At 39.7% G+C, this 21,760-nt stretch overlaps 1 protein-coding gene across 2 annotated transcripts; it reads right to left on the bottom strand.

Annotated features, from left to right (window-relative positions):
• Nucleotides 1-6,581: 6,581 nt before the first annotated feature.
• Nucleotides 6,582-21,698, bottom strand: LOC121299451 (transmembrane protein 116-like). 2 transcript variants are annotated; one of them, XM_041227149.1, is made up of 11 exons: nucleotides 21,645-21,698; nucleotides 18,646-18,692; nucleotides 18,477-18,540; nucleotides 16,660-16,791; nucleotides 11,451-11,555; nucleotides 11,279-11,328; nucleotides 10,864-10,947; nucleotides 10,388-10,526; nucleotides 8,567-8,711; nucleotides 8,179-8,255; nucleotides 6,582-7,911 (listed from the first exon to the last, which is right to left on the bottom strand). In XM_041227149.1, the coding sequence occupies exons 2-11, from the start codon at nucleotides 18,657-18,659 to the stop codon at nucleotides 7,723-7,725; spliced, it is 999 nt and encodes a 332-aa protein (XP_041083083.1). In that variant the 5' UTR covers nucleotides 18,660-18,692; nucleotides 21,645-21,698; the 3' UTR covers nucleotides 6,582-7,722. The 2 variants fall into 2 exon arrangements, with proteins under 2 accessions (XP_041083083.1, XP_041083082.1); XM_041227148.1 differs by lacking the exon at nucleotides 21,645-21,698 and adding an exon at nucleotides 20,335-20,754.
• Between the last annotated feature and the right edge of the window lie 62 nt (nucleotides 21,699-21,760).

The following is a 21,760-nucleotide window of genomic DNA, read 5'->3' as shown; positions in this document are numbered from 1 at the left end:
TACACAGGCAGTACTGTGTAAATACATCACAGTAGTGATATCGATGTACTTACAAATGCAGGATCACTAAAGGAGGCGTTTGCTTTAGTTTGTCAGGTCTCATTTCAGTTCATTTGAACTTCCCAGCCAGCACTGGATGAGGGCACTAGCTGAAACGTTTGTCTGTTTGTTTGTTTCTTGGTTTGAACTAGCCTTGATAGCCCTACTGATGTTGTGCCAGTGTAGTACAGTTAATGCTTCCAGCTGAGCCAGGTGTTTGAATGAAGAGCAAGACCTCTCTGTGCCTCAGAAACCCCCTTATCTTCCCTCTGGCAGAAGAGGGGCTGTTCTGAAGAAAATTGCAGTAATAAACGTGATCCTCTAGCTTATGTTGGGCTCCAGAAAATGCAGGTAAGGGAAACTGGTGTTGGGTAGAAATCTCAGGTATGAAAGTGAACGCCTTTGTTTTGGGTCAGTGGTGGGAAGTCTACCTGTTGGAAGCAGACGGTGTAAATTCCAAATGCGGGTTCACAATCTATTTTGGCTCAGAGTAAGGCTGTAAACCAACTGCCTTCACAAAAAAAAAACAGTACACTGAAATATACTGGGTAAAGCCCTTGTTACACTATAATACCAACACTAAACATTTTATTCATGCATGGTGTTTTTCGTCAGCCTTTAAAAATAAAAAGGTTTTTGATCAAAGCCCCTCCACCCTCTCGCAATAATACCCATCAGCCCCCTTGCACTTCATGCCTGTTACCTGGAAGGTATCTTGGTGCCTCTTCAGGTTGTGGAATGAACTGCAAGACCATATAAGTAACAAAGCATCTGTCACTCAAAACAATTAATCCTAAATTCTGAGATCAAACGGGAGGAATTGAAGAAGCCACTGGCTGAAACATTACTGGTCTAATGCAGTTACTTTCTTACACGAGTTCATTAGAGTAATCCATAGGAAAGACATTATTATTATTATTATTATTATTATTATTATTATTATTATTATTATTATTATTATTTAACATATAAATAAGTATGTACTGTATGCTAAAGATCTTGCATTGATTTTTACATTTTCTCAGTGTCATGACAATGTACAGTATAGTGATATATTGTACCACTGTACATTAATACTGTGTGTGGAAATTAAACATTTGAAATAAATACAGAACTCAAATATAAATTCACCTAGCGTACCTTATTTTGTGTACATACACCCAGTCTGTTTGTTTAAACTGTAACTTCTGACCAGTGCTCTGATTGTAAGGTTTTCTTTTTTGTTTTTTTTTTTTTTTTTTTTTACTCTGGTACTTTTTGAGGATGTGATAAGGGAGGTTGACTCACAGATACTGCAAGTCTTAGCACTGGGTTTTTTCTATAACAAGCAAAATGTTGATGTTTAAAAAGCTTCAGATTCATAATGTAAGCGCTCCTGCATGTTCATTGGTTGTATCATGCTAGTTCTGTAATGTTAGCACTACAAATAGTGCAAACTTCCCTTCTAAAAGTTTACTAACACTAAATGTGCCTGGTACTTTTGCAGTTTCCACAAGCTTTCCCCATGTTTACACTACTATGTTGTTTTTTTTTTTTTAAGTATACTTTACCATACCTCTCTGGGCTTTACAATGCTCATCTATGCTTTAGCATGTTTTCACTAGGCTTTGTTGTACTTTGTTATGCGTTATACTAGGGTATACTGTCATAAGGGTGGGCACAATGGTAAATCCTTTGTGAGTACAGTCATATTCAGAACAGCCCAGTGTGTTACAAGTTTGTCATTAGGGGGATAATGTTTCATACTCTTTCATGTATTGCACTTCTATACTTTCTATTCAATAGGAATCTGTAAGCACCACTTAGTTAAATTTAGCAGTGAAATCCTGTTCATGAAAACTTTATTTTACAATATTTACAATATTTAAATTCAGGATTAAAATGTAATTAGTTATCAGTGTATATACAATGATTTTACACAACTATATGTTGATTTTGTAGAGATATAGATATACTCCAGACATGTAGTAGTAATAATAATAATAATAATAATAATAATATACAAATTCAGTACCCAGTTAGTGTCTGGCTAAACGGTAAAGATGTTTTACTTTACTGTGACCACCAGATGGCAGTTGTGCTTGCAACTACTGCAGGTCTAAATTTGGCTGCTGATTTTCAGTTCATGTGATCAGGTAAGGGAAATATTTTTATACCATGGAAACCACCTGCAGGTGGTGACAGAACAGAAATACCAACATCCATTTGACTGGCACAGGAACTGGATATGATAAACAGGACTGTATGAATCGCATAGAAAAATACAATTTACCAGTTTCCCACTGGAAATATCTGAATTGTTCAAATATTGTTCAACATTTTTCATATTGTACTTTTAAGTTGCAGGTACACGTCATAAAGACTTTAATTGGTATAAGAGAAGCATGAATGTGACCTTGCAGTGATTTATTTTATGTTATTTATGTGACCATGCTTCTCTGTGATTTATGTTTCTTAATCCTGTACAGATACGCTTCGAGCGCCAGCCCATATAAAAAGGTTGTAATGCTGTCAAAAATGCAAAATGACGACTTTCCCAGCTTATTGTGAATGACATCACCCAGAACCTCGACGGTAATAGTGACCTTGCATTCGCTGCACCCTGCCTGGTATTGGGCTTGGTCATGCGTTGTTTTTCTCTTATTTTAACCTCGACGGTAATAGTGACCTTGCATTCGCTGCACCCTGCCTGGTATTGGGCTTGGTCATGCGTTGTTTTTCTCTTATTTTAACAGGGTGTTTTAAGTGTGTTTTTCATATAAACCAGGCTATTAAATGCATTCATAAACTGGAGACAGATGGGGATGCTTTACGTAGGCATCAAATGCCTAAGTCTAAAAAACTGACTCTTTTTTTTTTTTTTTTTTTTTTTTTTTACCTTCCCATACTAATAACATGGTAAACAAACAATGTGTAATCATGTAAAGATCACCAAGGATCATCATTTTAAATGTTAAGTAGCATGATCTAGCCCATACATGTGCTGGATAATGATTTAGTTATACTGAAGGGGCAGTTTTCTTGTGTCTGTCCTCCACCAGTGCTGTGAAACTGTAGAACAAGAAAGCCAATCGAAAACAGATTTGAGAGCAAAAATACAGCACTTAACCCATTAACATCCAACTGATTTAAAACACTGCAATTATCAAACCCATGCTAGTGTACAGCAATAAAACCCCATCGTTCTACAGAGCTTTCTGCATGAACCTCCTGTGACAACTTTCATACAGGTTAATACAGTGCAATATTCATTTGTAATAGAGGGTGTTTCATGTGCCACATTCTGATGTGCTACAGGGATGGAAATCAGACTCCTATTGCATAGAAGTTTCACCCATTCCAGGTTTTACTACCAGCTTGATTAGCCACCGTGAATAATTAACAAGCTCAGGATTGTTCTATTAAACTCCTAGTAAAACCAGCAATGGATCAAACTGCTATGTAACGGGTCTTATTCCATCCCGGTGCTATATATAAGGACTATGAGAATAAAACCAACCAAGTTATGCTTTTTAGCAGAGTTAAATATCTAAAACAAATGACAGTTTTCAGTACTGCACCATGGAAAAAACAAGTCACCATGACTTACACCCACAGCAATAGCCACGTCCATCCAGACCACAGAGTAAACAACTCCATGTGCCACAGCAGCGAGGTCATTTCAGGGTCAATAGGAATGATTCACCCATGGTTCTTCTAAACACATCCACTGCAATCAAATCTGTGGTTTTCAAACAATGATGATGCATGACTGTGAAAGTAAAAAGGTCCAGTCTTTAGCAGTATAGCTGAAGGCGGGGGAATTCTAAGCACGTGGACTCCGTATAGAAATTCCAAATTCCATTGTTGCATGAATATGGCTAGAATAGACACGGAACTCCCCTTTCATATAAACCTATTGATTTACAGGAGTGTTACACGTCAGAGATTGTTAAAAGTGAATTTATCAATATCTTATGTACTGTTGATGGTGTAGTTTGTAGTGTTATAGCTCTTTGGTTAGTTTTTTGATTTGCTTCCATAAGCTCAATCATACCCTGCTGCTGCAGTTAGTGTCAAGAGCCGGAGCAGAAAGCTTCTAGAAGAGATGAGGTACAGAGAATGACAACTAGGCTGAGCCTTGATGGGCTGAACAGCCTCTTCTCATTCCCAAACACTTCTAATCTTACACAGATGAAGCAGAAACACTTGTCTGCCTTACCGATTCAATGTTTTGAAGTTATAGGTAGAACTAAACAAACTATTCAGAAAACAAAGCCCCCGAAACATGGAGGCTAAACTATGGAAGAATATAGCAAGCGTTCACTCGAGATCATAATCTGGGGTAGAACTGAACAAGGACGTAGATGCTGCACCACCTTTAACTGTACTGGCAGTAGCGACACACGTCCCCTGAGGGTCTCTGCCAGTCTGTTTTTGTTGCTGGAGCCTTGGGGAGTATAAGCTAGGTGGGAAGGCTGCTGTTGACTCGGAGAGTTAGCAGTTAGCTGGGTGTGGTCTGAGGGGTGAGGTAAACATACACAGAGTAAGACAATAGCAGGTCAAGTTTAACGGCAAGAGAGTTTGAATACAGCAGCTGAAAGCTGGAGCTGAGGGTCAAGTCTTTCAAAGGGAAATTGCATACCAATAGACCCAGCTCTATCCATGAAAGCATGAGCATGCAAGAATAAATACAGGCTTTAAAAGACTAAGACTATGCTTCAGTATTTTGTGCTAAAGGTTGTTTTTTTTTTGGGGGGGGGGGGGGGGGGGGGTTGCATTTACCAAAGACAACTATTATTTTATCTTTTGTATTTATTTTTATATATAGCATCTTTCATGGCAAGCCATCCCAAAGCGCTCTATAAAACAAGGAAAAAAAAAATTAACTAACTAAAAAATACTAACAATTAAAACAGAAAATGTCCATCTTCCATAAGCTTTGAAAAAAAGTGTAATTTTTTAATAAAGACTTAAATTCCTGCAGAGGATCAATGTTTCTGAGGCAGGGAATTCCAGAGGGAGGGAGTAGAAGAACTCCAAACCCCCCCCCCCCCCCCCCCCCCCCCCCCCCAGAGTGACACAGCTGAATAAGAGAATGGTCAGTATAATTAAACTTGAAGGGCGTAGTCTAGGCATATAGGGATACAGCAATTCAGATAAATATATAGGCCCTATTCCTCAAACAGCCTTATAAACCAAGAGTAAGATCTTCAATGTAATATGAAACTTGACAGGCATCCAATGCAAATTTTCCAAAACAGGTAGAATATGCTCAGTGCTTTTAGTACCAGTCAATATTCATGCAGCTGCATTTTGACCAGTTGTAACCGATTCACCAGGTGAGAAGGGAGCCTAATCAACTATGATCTTCTACCTTCACTACAGTATCCCAGAGCAGCTGGGGACACATCTTCGGTGAAATTGTTTCTGGCATTTTCAAGACCAAAGCCCTGCTTCTGCTTTTAATCAATTCCTGGCTGCTCATAAAATGCCTGGCAAACCAACTAACCATTCAAATCTGCCCCAGAGGCATAAATCTGTTTCACAACAGGAAGGCATGAGATCACAGAGGTTTGCTGGTTGAAAGAATTGTGTTTTATTTCCCAGCTAGTCAGTCTTCCAGCACAGTGTTGTGAAAGTGCATCTAAAACATGCCATTGAAAAATGTTTGAAGGCAGTGGAAAGATTGTTGTCCATTTAAGCAGGGATGCAGATTCCCAGCAACACTGCACACTGTGAATGTAGGTCACAGGCATTGTGTATGTATTGAACATTTTTGACCTATATTTTGAGAACCATGTCTTCAAGTGAAACTTGATCATTTCTACATTTGTACATGTATATTATGAGTCTAGTTTTACACTATTAAAAGGCATACTTCACCCCCAGATCAAGACTGACCCAAATTCACAAAATTAAGGTGGAATATTATCTATAATTGAGAAACAGCACTAAATATATTTATTTATTTAGTTATTTACTGTGGTAAACTATTATAAAGGAAGCTTACACAGAAATGATCTGCTTGTGTGTTGAGAAGAAAAGAACCTTTGTTTTGTTAGATATGCAATGCTTATATTACAGTTCAAGCCATAATTCTAGTGCAGGGGTGGCCAACCCTGGTCCTGCAGAACCTCAGGGTGTCCTGGTTTTTGCTTTACCCCAGCCTTTTAATGATGTAATTGACTTAATGTCTGGGCTTAACTGGTCAGAATTAATGTTTGTTCCAGGTATTTAGCGATTGATGATTTAGAGCTACCTATAAAACCTGCAAATTGAAACGTTTGGTGGAGGAGAAACTGAAGACAAAGTGGGGGTGCTTTTGACTCCCTGTCTAGCGTCTTGGCCACACAGCTCAGCCTTTAAAGGATTCACAAACTGCAACACCTCCCCAGCCAGAACTGACAATGAAACACAAATATGGGGAAGGCATTTGTTTTTACAAGGGATGTTAAAAATATATAGTTCCCTCCTAAACACTGCGCTGGATTAAAAGAGGAACAATGATATCCCTTTATCTCAAAATAAATAAACACAATCCAAGCACATGAACATTATTCTCAAATCTTTTTAATCCTGCTTTACAAGAAATACTCAAAAATCAGAGACACACTGCAAAATCCAGGTTAAGAACTACATACAGTCTGACCGTACTTACTAATATTTAGTACATGCATGTAGCACACGCTTCTGTGATTGGGAGGATGGAACTCTATACATTAACGTATATTTAATTATTTTTTTTTGATCGTATGATTTTGTTGTAAGTACTTGACTTACATATTGCAAAAACAGTAGGTAGTGTACCTGCATGCTGTATCCAAACTCAGTTACCTTTTCCAGTTATAATATTTAATAATAACAACATATTATTAACAATAATATTAAAACAGCAAGAGGTTTATTTTGCATTAAAAAAGACAAGAAAAAATAATGTCAATGCATACAAAGTAATGTACATAGAAAACTGCAATTCCTTCAACGGAATCGTCTGTACTGTGGAGTATTGGGGGAAAAGACATCACAGCCCCAATGCAGAATGATTCACCGCTCATGAACTGACAGTGATAACAACTCGGGACACCACGGGACGAAGCTCAAGTGCTGTTTAATGCAGAAGGCTGCGACAGGAAGTATTAGGAAGTGATACTGCTGTGTTTTCCTGTGTGATCCCATTTATGTAACTTACAAAGCAAGCTGTCCTTCAAGACATTTGATGGTGGATGGTAGCGTGGTCTTAATGTCATTTTTTCAGAGACATGTTTAATAGCTAGCTTTCCCGTTCAGTTCTTCGGGGATCAAACACAAAGTACCAAATCCACTAAGCATTTACTTAATTCTAAAGTTTGCTCAATTCTTGTAACACCAAAAAAAACATGCATCCTTACAGCACTGTTCAAAAAATAACCCAGTAATAAAACAATACAAGCAAAACAAATACGGTGTACGTGAGAGCTTGTAAAATAACACCTTGGGTTTAGCAACGTTAACATTGTATTTTACAATAAACTGGTGCAAATGCTCAGTTAATCTAACCCAAAATGCAGGGGGAGCCTTTCAGGGGTACAGAATCACCCTTAAACAGGACATTTTGTCCACCTTTTTGCACTTATGTCATTGGAATGATGCTGAAGATTCCAGAATCTGTGCATCATCACTGATCACTACTGACCCTCATTGGGTAAACGTGGGCCACAATACCTAGCCTGTTGTCTGGGAGGTGCCTGTGCTGATGGAGTGCCGAGAGGCATAGCATTTCTTCTGGGAGCGCAGTAATGGGGTCTGGGTGTCGACATCCCGGGACGTCTTATTCTTCATGAAGCGGATCATGTGCTGCGTGAAGCCGTACACGAAGCAGTTCAGGATGCCCTGTGAGGCCGAGGTGAACGCCTGTACAGAACAGAGATTGCACTTGAAACGTTATACAGGACATGCTGGCAGTATTTTTAAATGAGCCCAGGCCGCAGTGCACAGGTGCGGCCGTGGAGGGAAACTATTTCCCCAGTATGAAAGTGCTGGAAATGACTCGGATAAAAACAGCTATCCTATTTCAGACTTTTTAAAAAGATCCTGTAGTTCTGCCTTAGAAAGAACCTGCAACCATGAATTATTGAAACATGGAGGGAGGTGTAGAACCGAGTGAGTCGGGGGTCTTACCTGAAGGATGTAGAGGGACACATAGAACTTCTCCTGGCCAGTCGGGTTAAACAGCTTCACTGTCTCAAGAACAACAGCTAAATAAAGACAAGAAACAACATTTAAAAATGGGACACTCGCTTTAGTGCTCACATACATGAGAAAAGCAACTGTTTTATAGTTTCTTTGACTGAACTACCTAGGAATCATGCTGTAGCTTAAATGCTTAGAGGCTATTCCGAAGGATTCATTTTGAAATACTAGCTTTGGGAAACTTTTCACGAAACTAAGTGGGTGACCGCGATCTAGCAGCATGTGAAATGTTGCCTTGGTTCTGCACTGCAGAGTGTTGTGTTTAGTTTTGGAGCTGCTCCAGCTCGTGCCCCTGGCTGTGCTTGTTACAGCTCACCTGGCCCCCAGCAGCAGAAGAAGGCGGTGGGGTAGAGGATGACCCTGCGCTCAATCACACTGATGTTCACCCACTGCTGGTCTCCCAGAAACCCGCTGGAGTTCACAAAGCGCTTGTACAGCGAGCGCGCTTTCACCAGCAAAACCTGAGTGAGAACAAGCACATTTCAAATAGTAACCATTCTAATAATAATAACAGCAGCAAGTCATCACATCACCTTTGGAAGCTAACTTGCAACTTCACTGGGAGTGTAGATCTCACACTCCAGATTTCAATGACAAAACATTCCAAACACCACTATATAAACCGATTAAGCGTGTTAATAACATGGTGTTTGTAGAATTAATTCAATGTAGATGTAATCATGGTACCTCTTTTATTCTTTAGAAAATGCATTGTTAAAAATATTTCAGAAAAAATAAACTAGCTTAGAAGTACAAATCAAAAGATTGTGTGGCTCAAGAGCAAGTATTTTCTGTGATATCCCACTTGCTACAACAAAGAGATTCTCTTCACTAGGCTCACTGGATAAACTGTAAAATCTAAACCATGGAGGAGTTATGGTAGGATTTACACAGAAGCCTCAGGTGGCACTGCTATCCGCACAGACTGTTCAGCTTCCACACTGCTGGCACAGATGGTGTTGCATGTTTAGATGTTTTGCCTTTCATATGGGGCCCATGTCATACTTTTTGCAGAGTGGTCACGAATTGCTATTTGTTAACACCAGGCACTACTGCAGCAAGATCCAGGAAAGAAAGGCTTAATAGCCAAGCCTTGAGAACAATCAGTGTGCTGGGCGTTGCCGTGTGGAGCCACGGCTGACACTGTCTGCTCTCTGCATACAGTAGCAGCAGCCAGATGTTTAAGAAATGTGAACAAAGGCCCCTTGACTTTTACAATGCCTCCTGTGCTCCACACGTTTGTTGGAACACACTTAAAATTGCGACTACCACCTTATAAAGCGAAACTGGTCACACTTCAGTTTAAGGACTTACATATACATGTCTTATTAATGGTTTCTCATGATTATTAACCAGTTTATTACAATATTTCAGTGACACATGTGGCAAGCTTTATGTATAAAGTAATTATACAGTTATCAAGCAAGGAGGACAGATAAAAAGAAACTAAACTAAATAAAAGCAGATAAGAAAAAGACTGGGGGACACTAGCAGGAAAATAAAATTCCCCTGAGTTGCATCGCTAAACAAATACCATTTTATTTATAGGGGAGTGACTCATAAAATACATTACTTTAGGCATAAATAGACTGTAGAGGTTTCCAGCTTATTGGCACTAATTTACACCCTGTGAAAAGGAAGCACTGGCAGTTGTGGGAATAACACTACAGTTACCCTAACAATAAAGTTATAAAAGCAGCAGGAGCCTCTTCCATTCTCAGGTCAGTGATGATGGGTTGATAATGACACTTGTTGATGCCAAGCCTTGTTTCCTCTAAGACGGGGGCGTGCTGTGGCACCATTTCATTACATTGTAACGTGAAACGGAGGAACAATGCTGTCATTATGAACACCAGTGGAAGTGGGTCAAGGGCTTGGCAGCTCAGTGATAGGTAAACACGGAGCCAACATCTCAGCTAATGGTGTTACCATTATTATAACTCATGTTGTTAACTCCATTTCAATAACCCACATTGATAAAAGCTGCAGCGTCCCACAATCACTGGGTTATTGAGGTGCACTGGAGTGGTTCTGTGTGGTAAGCTCCCAGCATGCATAGCAATGCCAGGATTAAGCGAGAGGATGCCCCTGAGGTGAAACCAGCAGCAGATCTGAAAAGTGCTGAAGCTCTTCTTACCACGATGCCTGTGAACGTGCAGAAGAAAGTCAGCAGGAAGACACCAATGCCATAGTAATGCATGGCATGGCAGACCTTTGTGTCACTTTCATTGTAGCCTGTGTCCGGCTCCAGGGTCCCAGTGTGCATCAGAAGACATCTGCACAAGAAGGAAGAAGAGCACAGTGCATTATTAGAACATGAACATTCAAGACCTGATCCCTAGCCTTACCAAGCTGGAGCTACTCTGCAGCCTCCCTGAATATGTTAATAATCAGGTGCCTGCCTGCTCTTGGTAAAGGCAAACTGTTTACTTTTTGTGCTTCATTGAATTTGACAAGCTGGCAATTAGAGGTTCAAAGTCGATGTAATAGAATCTCATAACTAATCCTTATGCATGAATTACTATCAAAATCACATAAGTGGTTCTAAAGATTTAACCTTCAATGGCTCAGTTGTGAAAGTGGATATAGAGGGAAAGTCCTACGAAGACCTACTTGTAGGGCTGACTGAAGTTCTGGTAGCACTTTGCAACATTCCCACCCCAAAACACTGGAGCCATTAGGAGAACAGGGATCACACTGCAAGAATGACAAGACAGAGAGAGGGGGTCTGTAACTGGACTGGGACAGAGAGGAGAGGGGAGAGGGGGTCTGTAACTGGACTGGAACAGAGAGGGGAGAGGGGGGGGTCTGTAACTGGACTGGGACAGAGAGGAGAGGGGAGAGGGGGTCTGTAACTGGACTGGAACAGAGAGGGGAGAGGGGGAGGAGATGAGGAGAGCATAGGAGGAAGAAAGTGGGAGAGAAGGAAGAAAGAGGAATGGAGAATGGAAAACAAACAGTTGTGAAGAGAAAAGAAGAGCGAGAGAACAGAAAGAAAAAAGAAAGAAAATTGAAATGTTTATTTTACCCTGATAAAATTGTCATGATCCTGCTGATTCGATACGCATGGTTTGAACCCTGAAACACATCGACACAAATCATCAGGACAAAAAATAAAATTTAAAGAATGAACAGCTGCTTATCAAGTGCAGTTCAAGGACCCTCCCTGCTCATTACAGGACAGTGTATATAATGCTCACCACTTGAGAGAAGCCATTCACTGTCCTGTTGTACTTTTCCTTTAAATCCGTGTACAGGACCCAGGTGTAGTTTATAGTGTAGAAGAAGGAAGATACATAGAATATCTGGAAAGGGAAAGAAGAATTACTCAGGAGTATGTCAATTTAATACAGTTCGATGTGAACACAATCCTGGGATTTACCAAATACACTGTATTCTACCTAAAACACTGGCTATAGGAAACCGTAAATACAGGTATAGTAGATATGAGACAGCACCCCTGTAGAACGCTTTAGGGTCCTTATGCACTGGCCACGTCTGTCTGCAAATTATCACAGACTCCTAGCATTGCATTTGGATGTGATCCGAGACCCTGTTGACTTTCTACTTATTATTATAACCCATTGTATATTTTGTTCATTATACAAATGCCCTTTTCTTTTGTAAACATTTGCTTTAATTGTTGATCTCTATGTAATATTCCAACACAGTTTCATATTCGACACAAACAAACTCTTCATATTCATATTGTATTTACAATCTGCAGTTAATTAGTGGCCTGTGCTGAGGTCGGTCAGCTAGTTCAGTTTTCACCCCTATTTTGGCTCGGCCTATGTTTTTGACACGCCCTGAATGGAAAAACCCTGTTTGACTGCATCAGGGCTTTGCTAGGCACACACACACATTGTGTAAACAGATCAAAGAAACAAACAATGCATTGACTGCAGTTCCGTGATAGTATAGTTATAGTGTGAAACCCAGACTGTTTAAACAATCATTATCCTGAAACATACTGTACAGTTAGTTCCTTATCGCAACCTGAACACGACTTCAAACTAACAGCAGGAACAGGAGGTGTCTCTTATTTATCTGTACAGGCTGTAACATTGTCTTGTAGACGTGTCTAATTGATAATATAATATGCTTTGTAATAAACACACATTGTGCATGTACATTTCTGAAGTTCGGCTTGACATCTGTATGTCTGGGCTTGCTAGACAGGAGTCCAGGATTCCAGCTGCATTCCTGGGCAGGTTTATGAACAACACTTTCCTTACAGGTGTGTCAAGAACATGAACAGGTCACAATGATCTCCAACCACAGCACATGATAAGAAAACTGACGCGCAAAATACAGCTCTTAGTAACTTCGGTGTTCTGAAGATTAAGGACCAGGCTTGGGGTCTCCCGTTGGGAAATGATTTAGTACCAGTGTAGTACATTCCTGATATGGTACCATGGTATTCCAATGGGTTACCAGAAAGGATGTACTGGTTCCTACCATTGTGATACAATTGTGGTACCATTCTACACTACTGTAGCTGCTTCCATTGCATTTCTGCTCCATGGAGGCTCCTTTGGCAAGGGCTAGTATTAGCATTGTGTCTTTAAAAAACCGCTAACAATCCCCAGCTACCACCAGCACGAAAACATTTTTTTTTATATAAGCGTAAAGGCACTAAAGTGCAAGGTGTACATTGGATTGGTCTTCAAAGGTTTGACAGAAACAGACAGATTGAATACAGTGAGATTCCTAGACAGCTGATTTGACTTAAAAACAAAGAGAACTCCACCCCTCATTACAGTCTTGTTTGCCGTCATTAATACAAGTTACTGTCTGTGAAACCCTGAAGGCTGTGTGGGTACAGCAGGGCAACAAAAGAACTGGAACGAATTCGGAGGTGAAAATGCAATTACAGCCTGTTAATGAGGGAACTACAGGAGTCTCCATTCGACCTGCCCTATAACTCATAGAGGAATTGAGGAACATTTTCCCTTTCTCTTAATATATCCTTGACTTCTGTAGGTTTGACTCAGGCCAGTGTGGTGAATGTGGGGGTTAGCTCTATGCAGATGGGAGTGGGAAGTGTTAAGTAAACAGGTTTGTGTGGCCTCACCTGCAATGGCTTGTGTAACATGACTGTGTTTATTTACACAATGCTACTGGAAATCTCTACACAGGTAATAAGGAGACTCCTGTTGCTTTTTGTGTTCGCTGAATAAGAAAGTAGCTTTTAACTGTGGTCTAATCACAAAATAAAACCAATGACCACCACAACATTGCAGACCCATCAAATCTCTTTCTATACAATAGGAAAACTAACAGGTAAACTGAGGTAAAAAAAACACCCACGGTGTGTAGCACATCATTAATAAAGAAAACACTGACAGCAACAGTCACATGAAATATAGGTGAAGTTTTCCACAGCAACACCTAGTGGAGGAGATGGTAATGAACGGCAGAAGGCACCAGAATAGTAATGAGCAGTTGAGAATGTGAGAGAGAGGAAAGCAAATACAACAGATTAAATGAATACAGCTAAACCTGTTCATGAAGAAGGGCCTGATTAACAGTGAGATTCATAGACAGCTGATTTGACTTGAAAATATTGCAATGACAGAATAACCCTGCATGTCAATTCTGCGAGATCAGGAAGAATAGGCTTGGTTTGTCACACACATCAATACAGTTTGAAACACCAAGAATTTATTAAAAAAAAAAAAAAAAAACAACAACAAAAAAAAAACATACTTGCAATGATTTGTTCAACAGGGCATACAAATGCTTGCTGCACAAATACTGTAATATCCAAACCAAGTCACAGGTTATGAAACTGTCCTGGGTAACCCTCAGAAGAGCTACTGTGCCCTCAGGCCAGTATAAACAGGATGCAGTGTGTGTGTGTGTGTGTCTAAGCGAGCGAGCGAGCGAGTGCGTGCGAACGGCCCGAGATACAATGCCAAGGCCAAGGTCAAGTCTGCTTTGTGGCTGTAAGACACCGCACTTCATCTGGCAAAAAAGAAAGTGCAGGACAACAAGGGCTTTAAAAAAGAATACGGGTATGAAAAACAAACATTGGAAGTCAAAATGCTTACAGTACAAAAACATATTTATAAAAAAGAAGCCAAGCTAAACAGAAAGTTTCGAGAAAGACAATCCTTCTGGTTGGTTCTTTAACTTTGAGCACTTTTAACAAATCTTTAACTTAAAGATCAAAGATCAGCATTGTTGTTTCCTTTCCCAAAAGAAATCAAGATGTGCCTTTCCCTGCTCTGGTTCTCACTGCTAACGTGTTCCCAATTAATTCCTGATTCATTCCACTCTCCTGCCTCTCTTTCTGTTCAACGGTTTGGGCATCTCCTCTCTCTTTTCAATGGAGGAGCCTGTCAGCCTGATCTTTCCATCTCACCGCTTGCCCCTCTGGCTTGCTAGCATGCCATCACCGCTGTCAGCTGGCACGTTGTGCTTGGTGGGTGCCTCCCCCGCACATGAGTTCCCCTGGGAACAGGGCGCCCCTCTCAGTCCCATCAGCACCAGTGGGCCAGTGATGACCTCATCCCAGCTCCTCAGCGCCTCATGGAGAGGGCCTGAATCGTTTGTGTACGGCTGCCTTAGGCGAGACTGAATGGGTCAGATCTACTGAGCCTTTGCTTGAATAACAGTTTCCTCTAGTTTCTCTCTTATAAGTCCGAGGTTGGTTAGCATTTCCTGGGACATTCTCTGCTGATTGATCTTACTCTTGAGTCAAAGACGTCAATGCTGACCAGTTGCCTGAATGGTTCATGCCTGTTTTTGATTAAATCTTTTTAAGTTCCCTTTCTCATAATTTTGTGTTGTGCCTTGGGATGGCTTTGTAAAAAGAAATTCATAAATCAAAAGTTGTTGTTTTATTATTGTGAAAAAACTAGTACACGCTGACAGACACACACATACAATAATTTTCAAATACAAGCCACACTTTATGATATAATAGTGAAAGTAGAGGGGCATCAAAGCCTTTTGTATTTTAGTTTTATTTCATCAAAGTACTCCTTTAGTTGTAGGACATTTTTTTTAACAGCACACACACACACACACACACACACACACACACACACACACACACACACACACCACACACACACCACACACACACACACACACACACACACAAGTTGGGGCCAATCTAAATAATTGAGCTTCAACTGTACTGCCATTAAACATTGCTGCTAGGCTACTCCAAGTAATCATTAACCCCAGCGATATAACTGCCTTTTCAATACTTCAGATAATCACAAACAGCCATCAATCCATTCTCATAGCGTACAGGACTTAATTTGATATTTCAGAGTGAGGTGCTTCTTAAGGAGAGTGAAACTCAACTTGGGGCTCTTGCTATGACTGGGAGCCTCTCAAAGTCCTGGCAGCTGTCATGTGTTTGTGTTTCCCTGCACAGCTTTGAAATAATTACACAGTATGCAAGTTGATGGAATGCTGAAGTCCAAGTCCAAGAATAGTTTTAAGTACTCATTGTAAAGTACAGAAATGCTGAACCATAAACTAGCCCATGGCAAAACCAGCTTCTTATGCAACCTGATTTTTTTTCCCCTGTGTTTATCTTCTGCTTAAGTTATCAATCTATCTATCTATCTTTACATTTTGAAGTTAAACTATAAGACTCTAAAGGGGTATTTATTTCAACCCTAATGAACACTTTTTCTTAAAGTAGAAAAACACATGTTAATTTAAGAAAGAACTAAACAAATGGATTTACTGTGGCCATGTTCCCAAAAACTAGAGTAGACCCAAGCACAGATAAACGATGCCGGCTCTCTCCACAATAAGACGCGCCGCTCGGGTCACAGCGGCAAGGCACTCTATTAACTAACAGAACGAATGTCTTTTTTAACATATGCTTGCTTTACCTATCTAAACGTTTATTTGTGTTCAGTGTTTAGATACGTGTTTTGAAGTGATGTGCCTCATTAGGGAATCACTTTGTAATTTCAGGGGTCACAGTGGCTGAACATGTCTTCACAGAGTCCTATACCACAGCGTACGATGTGGCCAAAATGGGATATTCATAAATGAACTTAAACTAAATGGCGTGTAACTATTTATTTTAAAGAGCCTACACTAGGCACAATTCAAAACATGAAATGTAATTTACTTGAGATAAATAGCTCACCTATGAACTATACAAAGCATAAAAGAGCATAATGAAAATCACAAATGGACAATTAGTTTATCTATTCCCTTCACTACCAATTTCCCCATGTTCATTGACAAGCTATTAAACCGGTAACCGGTGTTTAATGCATGCCTCTGTAGCATTTTCCCTCACAGAGTGCATTTCCTTTTTGTAAAGTCACATGAAAATGCGTGCAGAATGTTGATCAATTCAATCACCCAAACTTTGAAATGCATCTTCAACCAAATGGCCCTGAGCACAGATGAAAGGTTACGTACTTGTCCTATGGATTGCAGGTTATAGCAGGCGACGTTCTGACTGCCCAGAGGTTCTCTGTACAACACAGCTCCAACCAGCCAGCTGACCCCCAGCAGCAGGTCAGTGAAGCTCAGGTAGAAGAGGGGCCGGATCTGCAGAGGACAAGAGCATTGCTGCTTAGAGCACTGCAGCGCCAGGCAGGTAGATGAGCCCAACCTGAAAAACAGCTGCCATCTTTAAAACAAACTCGTCTATATAAGAGTGTATAACTTTAGGAGTGCCCCCACGCCATCTACTAACCAAACAGATTCTTAATAAACCAAAAGGTTCGAGGCCAAATGAATCATCCATGTCATGTGCCATAATCATCAATAAAAAGATCACTCTTCTCAAATTCTGCGTCTGGTTTCCTGAACTCCTGAAATATGCTGTGCCACACATGAGTGTTGCGTTTATTGTACAGATAGAATCCCTGGCATGTATTCTGTGAAAAAAGCTGCATCTCCCTGCTACAAGCGTATTTCAGCCACCAAGAGCAAGGCACGGATGTGACAAAATTCTATTTAGGGATAATAGTTATCGGTTGGCAGGTGCTTCCCTATCTAAGAGCGCACAAATCCCTGATACATTAGCAATGCAATGATTCCATGGGCCAGTCTTTGCTGCAGATTTCCTTCTGCTTCTCAGAAGGAATTCAAAGTGTTAATCACTGAGAGCCGCTCGTATATCCCTCCAGATCAATGTAAACACCTCGCAGACTCATCATGTCAAATCACGGTCCTGCGCTGCTGTGGTTATGGCAAGTCTTCCTGTATTTATTGTCCTTAATCTAGACTTTTGTTTTGAATTGTGGCCTGAAACTGTTTTTCAGTGTCAGGTGTGCAAACCTTTGCCTATTTAGCTATCTGCCTCGAGATTAACAAACGCAGCTGATTGGTTAGAACCCCTATATCTAAAGTCACCTGATGGGCACGGTGTGTGTGTGTGTGTGAGTGTGTGTGTGTGTGTGTGTGTGTGTGTGTGTGAGTGTTTAACTGCTTTTCTATACTTCCATACCTGAGGACAATAGGGGTAAAATACAGTAAGTTCTTATAGTTATTTGTATGTGTATATATATATACATATCCTTTGTTTGAATTTGGGAGATAGGGGAACTAGCGTATTGTTCAACTGACAGTAGGAGGAGGATAATGAACTCCATCAATCGCTCAGTTGGGCGTGTATTTACTTGTGCAGTGTTTGAAACGATGCCTGTGCATGTAAGCCTGCAGGGTCCAATAATTACAAATGGATTAGCATGCTTTGCATGTCCTGTTACACTGCTGGCTGTGTTCCGTTAGTGTGTTGATTGCCTCAGAGGCTCACTCTGAGTTTAAACTTTGCTGTTTCCATCCCTATCATCCGGATTCCCATTTTATAAAGAGCGATGCCTTGTTAATGAACTGTGTCCAGTGTCATGCAATCGTTCCTCAGTGATCTCCTCCTCAAATTCCTTCAGAAGATAAGTCATCCCTTTTGATATTGTTTCTCAGGAAACATCGCTCGCTGTGAATGTGTGGGTACGGAAGCACCTGCCAACCAAGCACCTACCTGCTAGTAGGTAGTTTTTTAGTAGTTTAGTAGTTTTTTTTTTTTTTTCGAATATTCTTCCAAAATGTATTAATTCTGATCTCAGATCTCTTGACCACTATGAGCTGACACAGGGAGATGCAGCTTTTATATAGTACAGCGCACATGCCAGGGATGTCTTTTGTATAATAAATATGAGGGACAGACTCTGCCTCTTCATATACTTGGCTTTCATCTACTACATTTTTTTAAATTATTTTTAACTTACCTCTGGAGTCTTGATTAAATTCTGGAATGCAGCATAAGTAATGATAGAGCCTGAACCTAAGATACTAAAGAAGAGAACAAACAGTTATCATTCCTCATTGTAAGAAGAAATAAAGAGAATTCTATTGTGAAACACAGAACAGCATTTGGCTGTTAAACTGGACATTTACCTTAAAATAGCCATGATAAACTGGATCCATCGTACAGCAGCATAGACCTTAAACAGAGGGGAAAAAACCTGTTTTATTCACAATGGTTCACCATACAAGCTAACTGCAGCCTCCTAATTAGAAGCTCTGCTTTCCGATGGAACTTTGTCAAATTCCATTAACAGTCTTCGTGTTCAAACTCCCAAATTCTCAGCAGCACTATACATCAGGACAATGAAGACACAATATACTTCAAGCTCATGAAGCTGCCAATCTAGTGCGTCTTCCCAGGGGATCTAAAGGGGCTTTGTGTTCGTATGTTTGACATACCTTTTAATCACTACTTTTTTGACCAGTATTGTGTCACAGACCAGGGACATAACACAGGTCATTAAGCATTGTGTTTTCTGCTTTGAGTCACCACACATTTTCTCATGACACTTTCCCCATGCTTAATAAATCCTTTTTAATTTTATAAGAGCATCAATGTATTCCTTATTTATGAAAAAAAAAGCTCAGTTTTTTCCACAAACAGCAAATGTTTTTTGTTTGTTTGTACTGTTCTGCTTAAAAAAACTATAATTTGGGAGCCATGATAAAGATACACTGAACTCCAGTAGTGCTCAACTGAATGCAAAATCTTATTATGGGATCATGCCTCATACTTATTTTGTAACTTTATTTTTTTTTTGGACTTGAAGATTTTTGCCAGGGTTCTCCTGGATAATACTGGCTCACACTCCAGTCACGTGTTCAGTGAAATAAAAATAAAAAAAATAAATAAAAGAAAACCTTAAATCGATTCTGATCGCATGGCTTACTGTTTTGTAACATCAGAAAAACTGGACTTTAAACTGTGAATGAATTGCTTTATCAATAGCAAGCTCGTGTTTAACTTTGAACAAACTGTGTTGTTCTTAAGGAGAATTTTACATAAATAATAACTCTCGAATACCTGTTCGAGTTTGTTTGTTGTACTTGCTGGTTCCAAACATTTGTATATTGCTTTTTTGTCAGACAGCATTGACTATGCATCTATTTATTAATTATGTTGAATTTGAGTAATTACATACACTCGCAAACGCTTTCAGGGTGGGATACGAACCAGATAAGCGACCGTGAGCAGTTTCTCTGCAGTGTGCGTTTGAGTTTTCACCAGGGGAGACAGTCCAACAGACGCCAGACAAGAGCTGCGTGTGTACGCTTTGAAGTGTCGGAATACTGCGCTAACATTACAGCGACCTGCCCCGCTTTAAAACTAAGAGAGAGACTCTCAATCTCCTGTACAGTTCCAGTATACACAAGTACTGCAGAAGTTTCAGCATGCTGTTACATAGCAAAACCACAGTTTGTGTGAACTGTAAGTTTACAATATGTATGCATTATTATAATTTAAAAAAATTGTAAGATAATGAATTAATAAGCTATTAGAAATAAATACGTTAAACGTACAGATATCAACATATAAAGTATTGTAACGTAATATCAGAACGGTTCTCAACATAACCATTTTGTGTGAGAACAGCAGGCAGTCAACGACGCGCCACAAGAGGCTTGTTTTGCATAAACTACCACAAGAGATTATTCGAAGCACTAAATACCTCACATGGGTCCCCAACAGCACTCACCAGGGTTAATCCACTAAGCAGTATCAAAAAGTCATAATAAAGACTGTATGCACATTTCATTATTAGTAAATAGATAACTCACCCCAGTCCAGTCGTGTTCCAAGCCTGTTAAATTTGAAATCTGAATCTCAATCTGGAGCCCTTCGTTAAAGCGTGGAAAACGTTGCATTGTTTCAAGTTTATTTACTATGTTCCAATATACGAAAAATGCCACCGCGGTGTGTTAACTTGAAAACGTGTAATTCCTAATGTTGTATAACTATTATTCCTCCAGTAGCTTTTTTGTTTTCAATCAGTTTTAATGTCGAGTACAGAATGAAGAACGTGTTTATAATATATTGCATTTATAACCCCCCTTTGTTTTAGCGTTAATGCAGGTATCCGTTTAAAGAGTGGGGGTGTTTTTTTACATGCTCACGTATTGTACGCTGGCGAGAAGCATGCTGCAGTTGCCTTGCACTAGTGTTCTTCCCTTTATATATCCTGTGTCATTCTTCTGCTCTGACACGTCTAGACACAGATCACGTGAATTTAAAGGACAAAAAACACCCGTCCGAATTTTACACAGGTAATAACACTGACAAAGGAAATACAACACGTCAGAAGAAATGATGTACTGTACCGTACTGTACAGCAAGGCTTTTAATAGGGCGAGGAAGCTGGCTGTGTTTTTGTGTGATAGTTGCAAGTTTATAGGATTTGGAATTGTATCATCGCACGCAGAAAGAAAACAGACTGCATGTATTGCGTTTCTTATATTCATACATGACTTTTTGTTTGACCTAAATTAATAGCATAATTAATAATTATTTTGAATGTATTTATTAAAGCAACGTTTTCAACTCCTTGGTGGAAACACATTTCACTATGAAAGGGAATTTACAAATTTGTAAATTATGTTTGATTGAGGGGAATGCCTGTAAAAAATAAAATCTCTTACTTTTTCTGTAAGACATTTAAACAATTCAAACGGTACTTGTGATACACCTTCGGTTTTTTTTTTTTTTTTTTTTTTTTTTTACATTTTTAGAAATTTTAAAACAGTTCGTGTGAACCAAAATGAGGCCAAAATCAATACAAGCAATATAACAGAGAGGAAAGGGCTGGTAAAATAGACGAGTTTTATTGTCACATTACATCTGTGCACCACGTGGATAGTGTAACTACGGTAAATTGGTATTCAAACGTGATTAAACTCAATAGTGCTGCATTTACGAATATTAAAACAACCTTGATAAATTCGATGACAAACGTATTGACTGGAAGGCATTTGAAACATCTGTCATTTAATTTCTAAATGACTTTCAATGGCAATATACACATATTTATACCATTTATTCCAATTAGAAAATGAATACAAATGGTTAGAAATGTTTATATGACACGACTTACAGCAATGGTCTGTTTTCCTTTACCCAATTCTCTTCTATGCAATTCGTCAGAGCATACAAGTCTGGGGTATATTTCAACACTGTTCTATACCAGTTTCAGCTTCAGCTTCTCAACGG

This window comes from Polyodon spathula, chromosome 25 (assembly GCF_017654505.1).
Source record: "Polyodon spathula isolate WHYD16114869_AA chromosome 25, ASM1765450v1, whole genome shotgun sequence".
Lineage (NCBI taxonomy): Eukaryota > Metazoa > Chordata > Actinopteri > Acipenseriformes > Polyodontidae > Polyodon > Polyodon spathula.
This window is presented reverse-complemented; position numbering and strand designations above follow the sequence as displayed.

Excerpts from the sequence above, each read along its gene's own strand:
- LOC121299451 (XM_041227148.1), bottom strand. The coding sequence starts at position 20,421 with ATGCAACGTTTTCCACGCTTTAACGAAGGGCTCCAGATTGAGATTCAG. Across the intron at positions 18,541-18,645 it reads TTTATCATGGCTATTTTAAG|TATCTTAGGTTCAGGCTCTA; the intron begins GTAAATGTCCAG and ends TCTCTTCTTTAG. Across the intron at positions 8,256-8,566 it reads CTTCTGCTGCTGGGGGCCAG|CTGTTGTTCTTGAGACAGTG; the intron begins GTGAGCTGTAAC and ends GTCTTTATTTAG.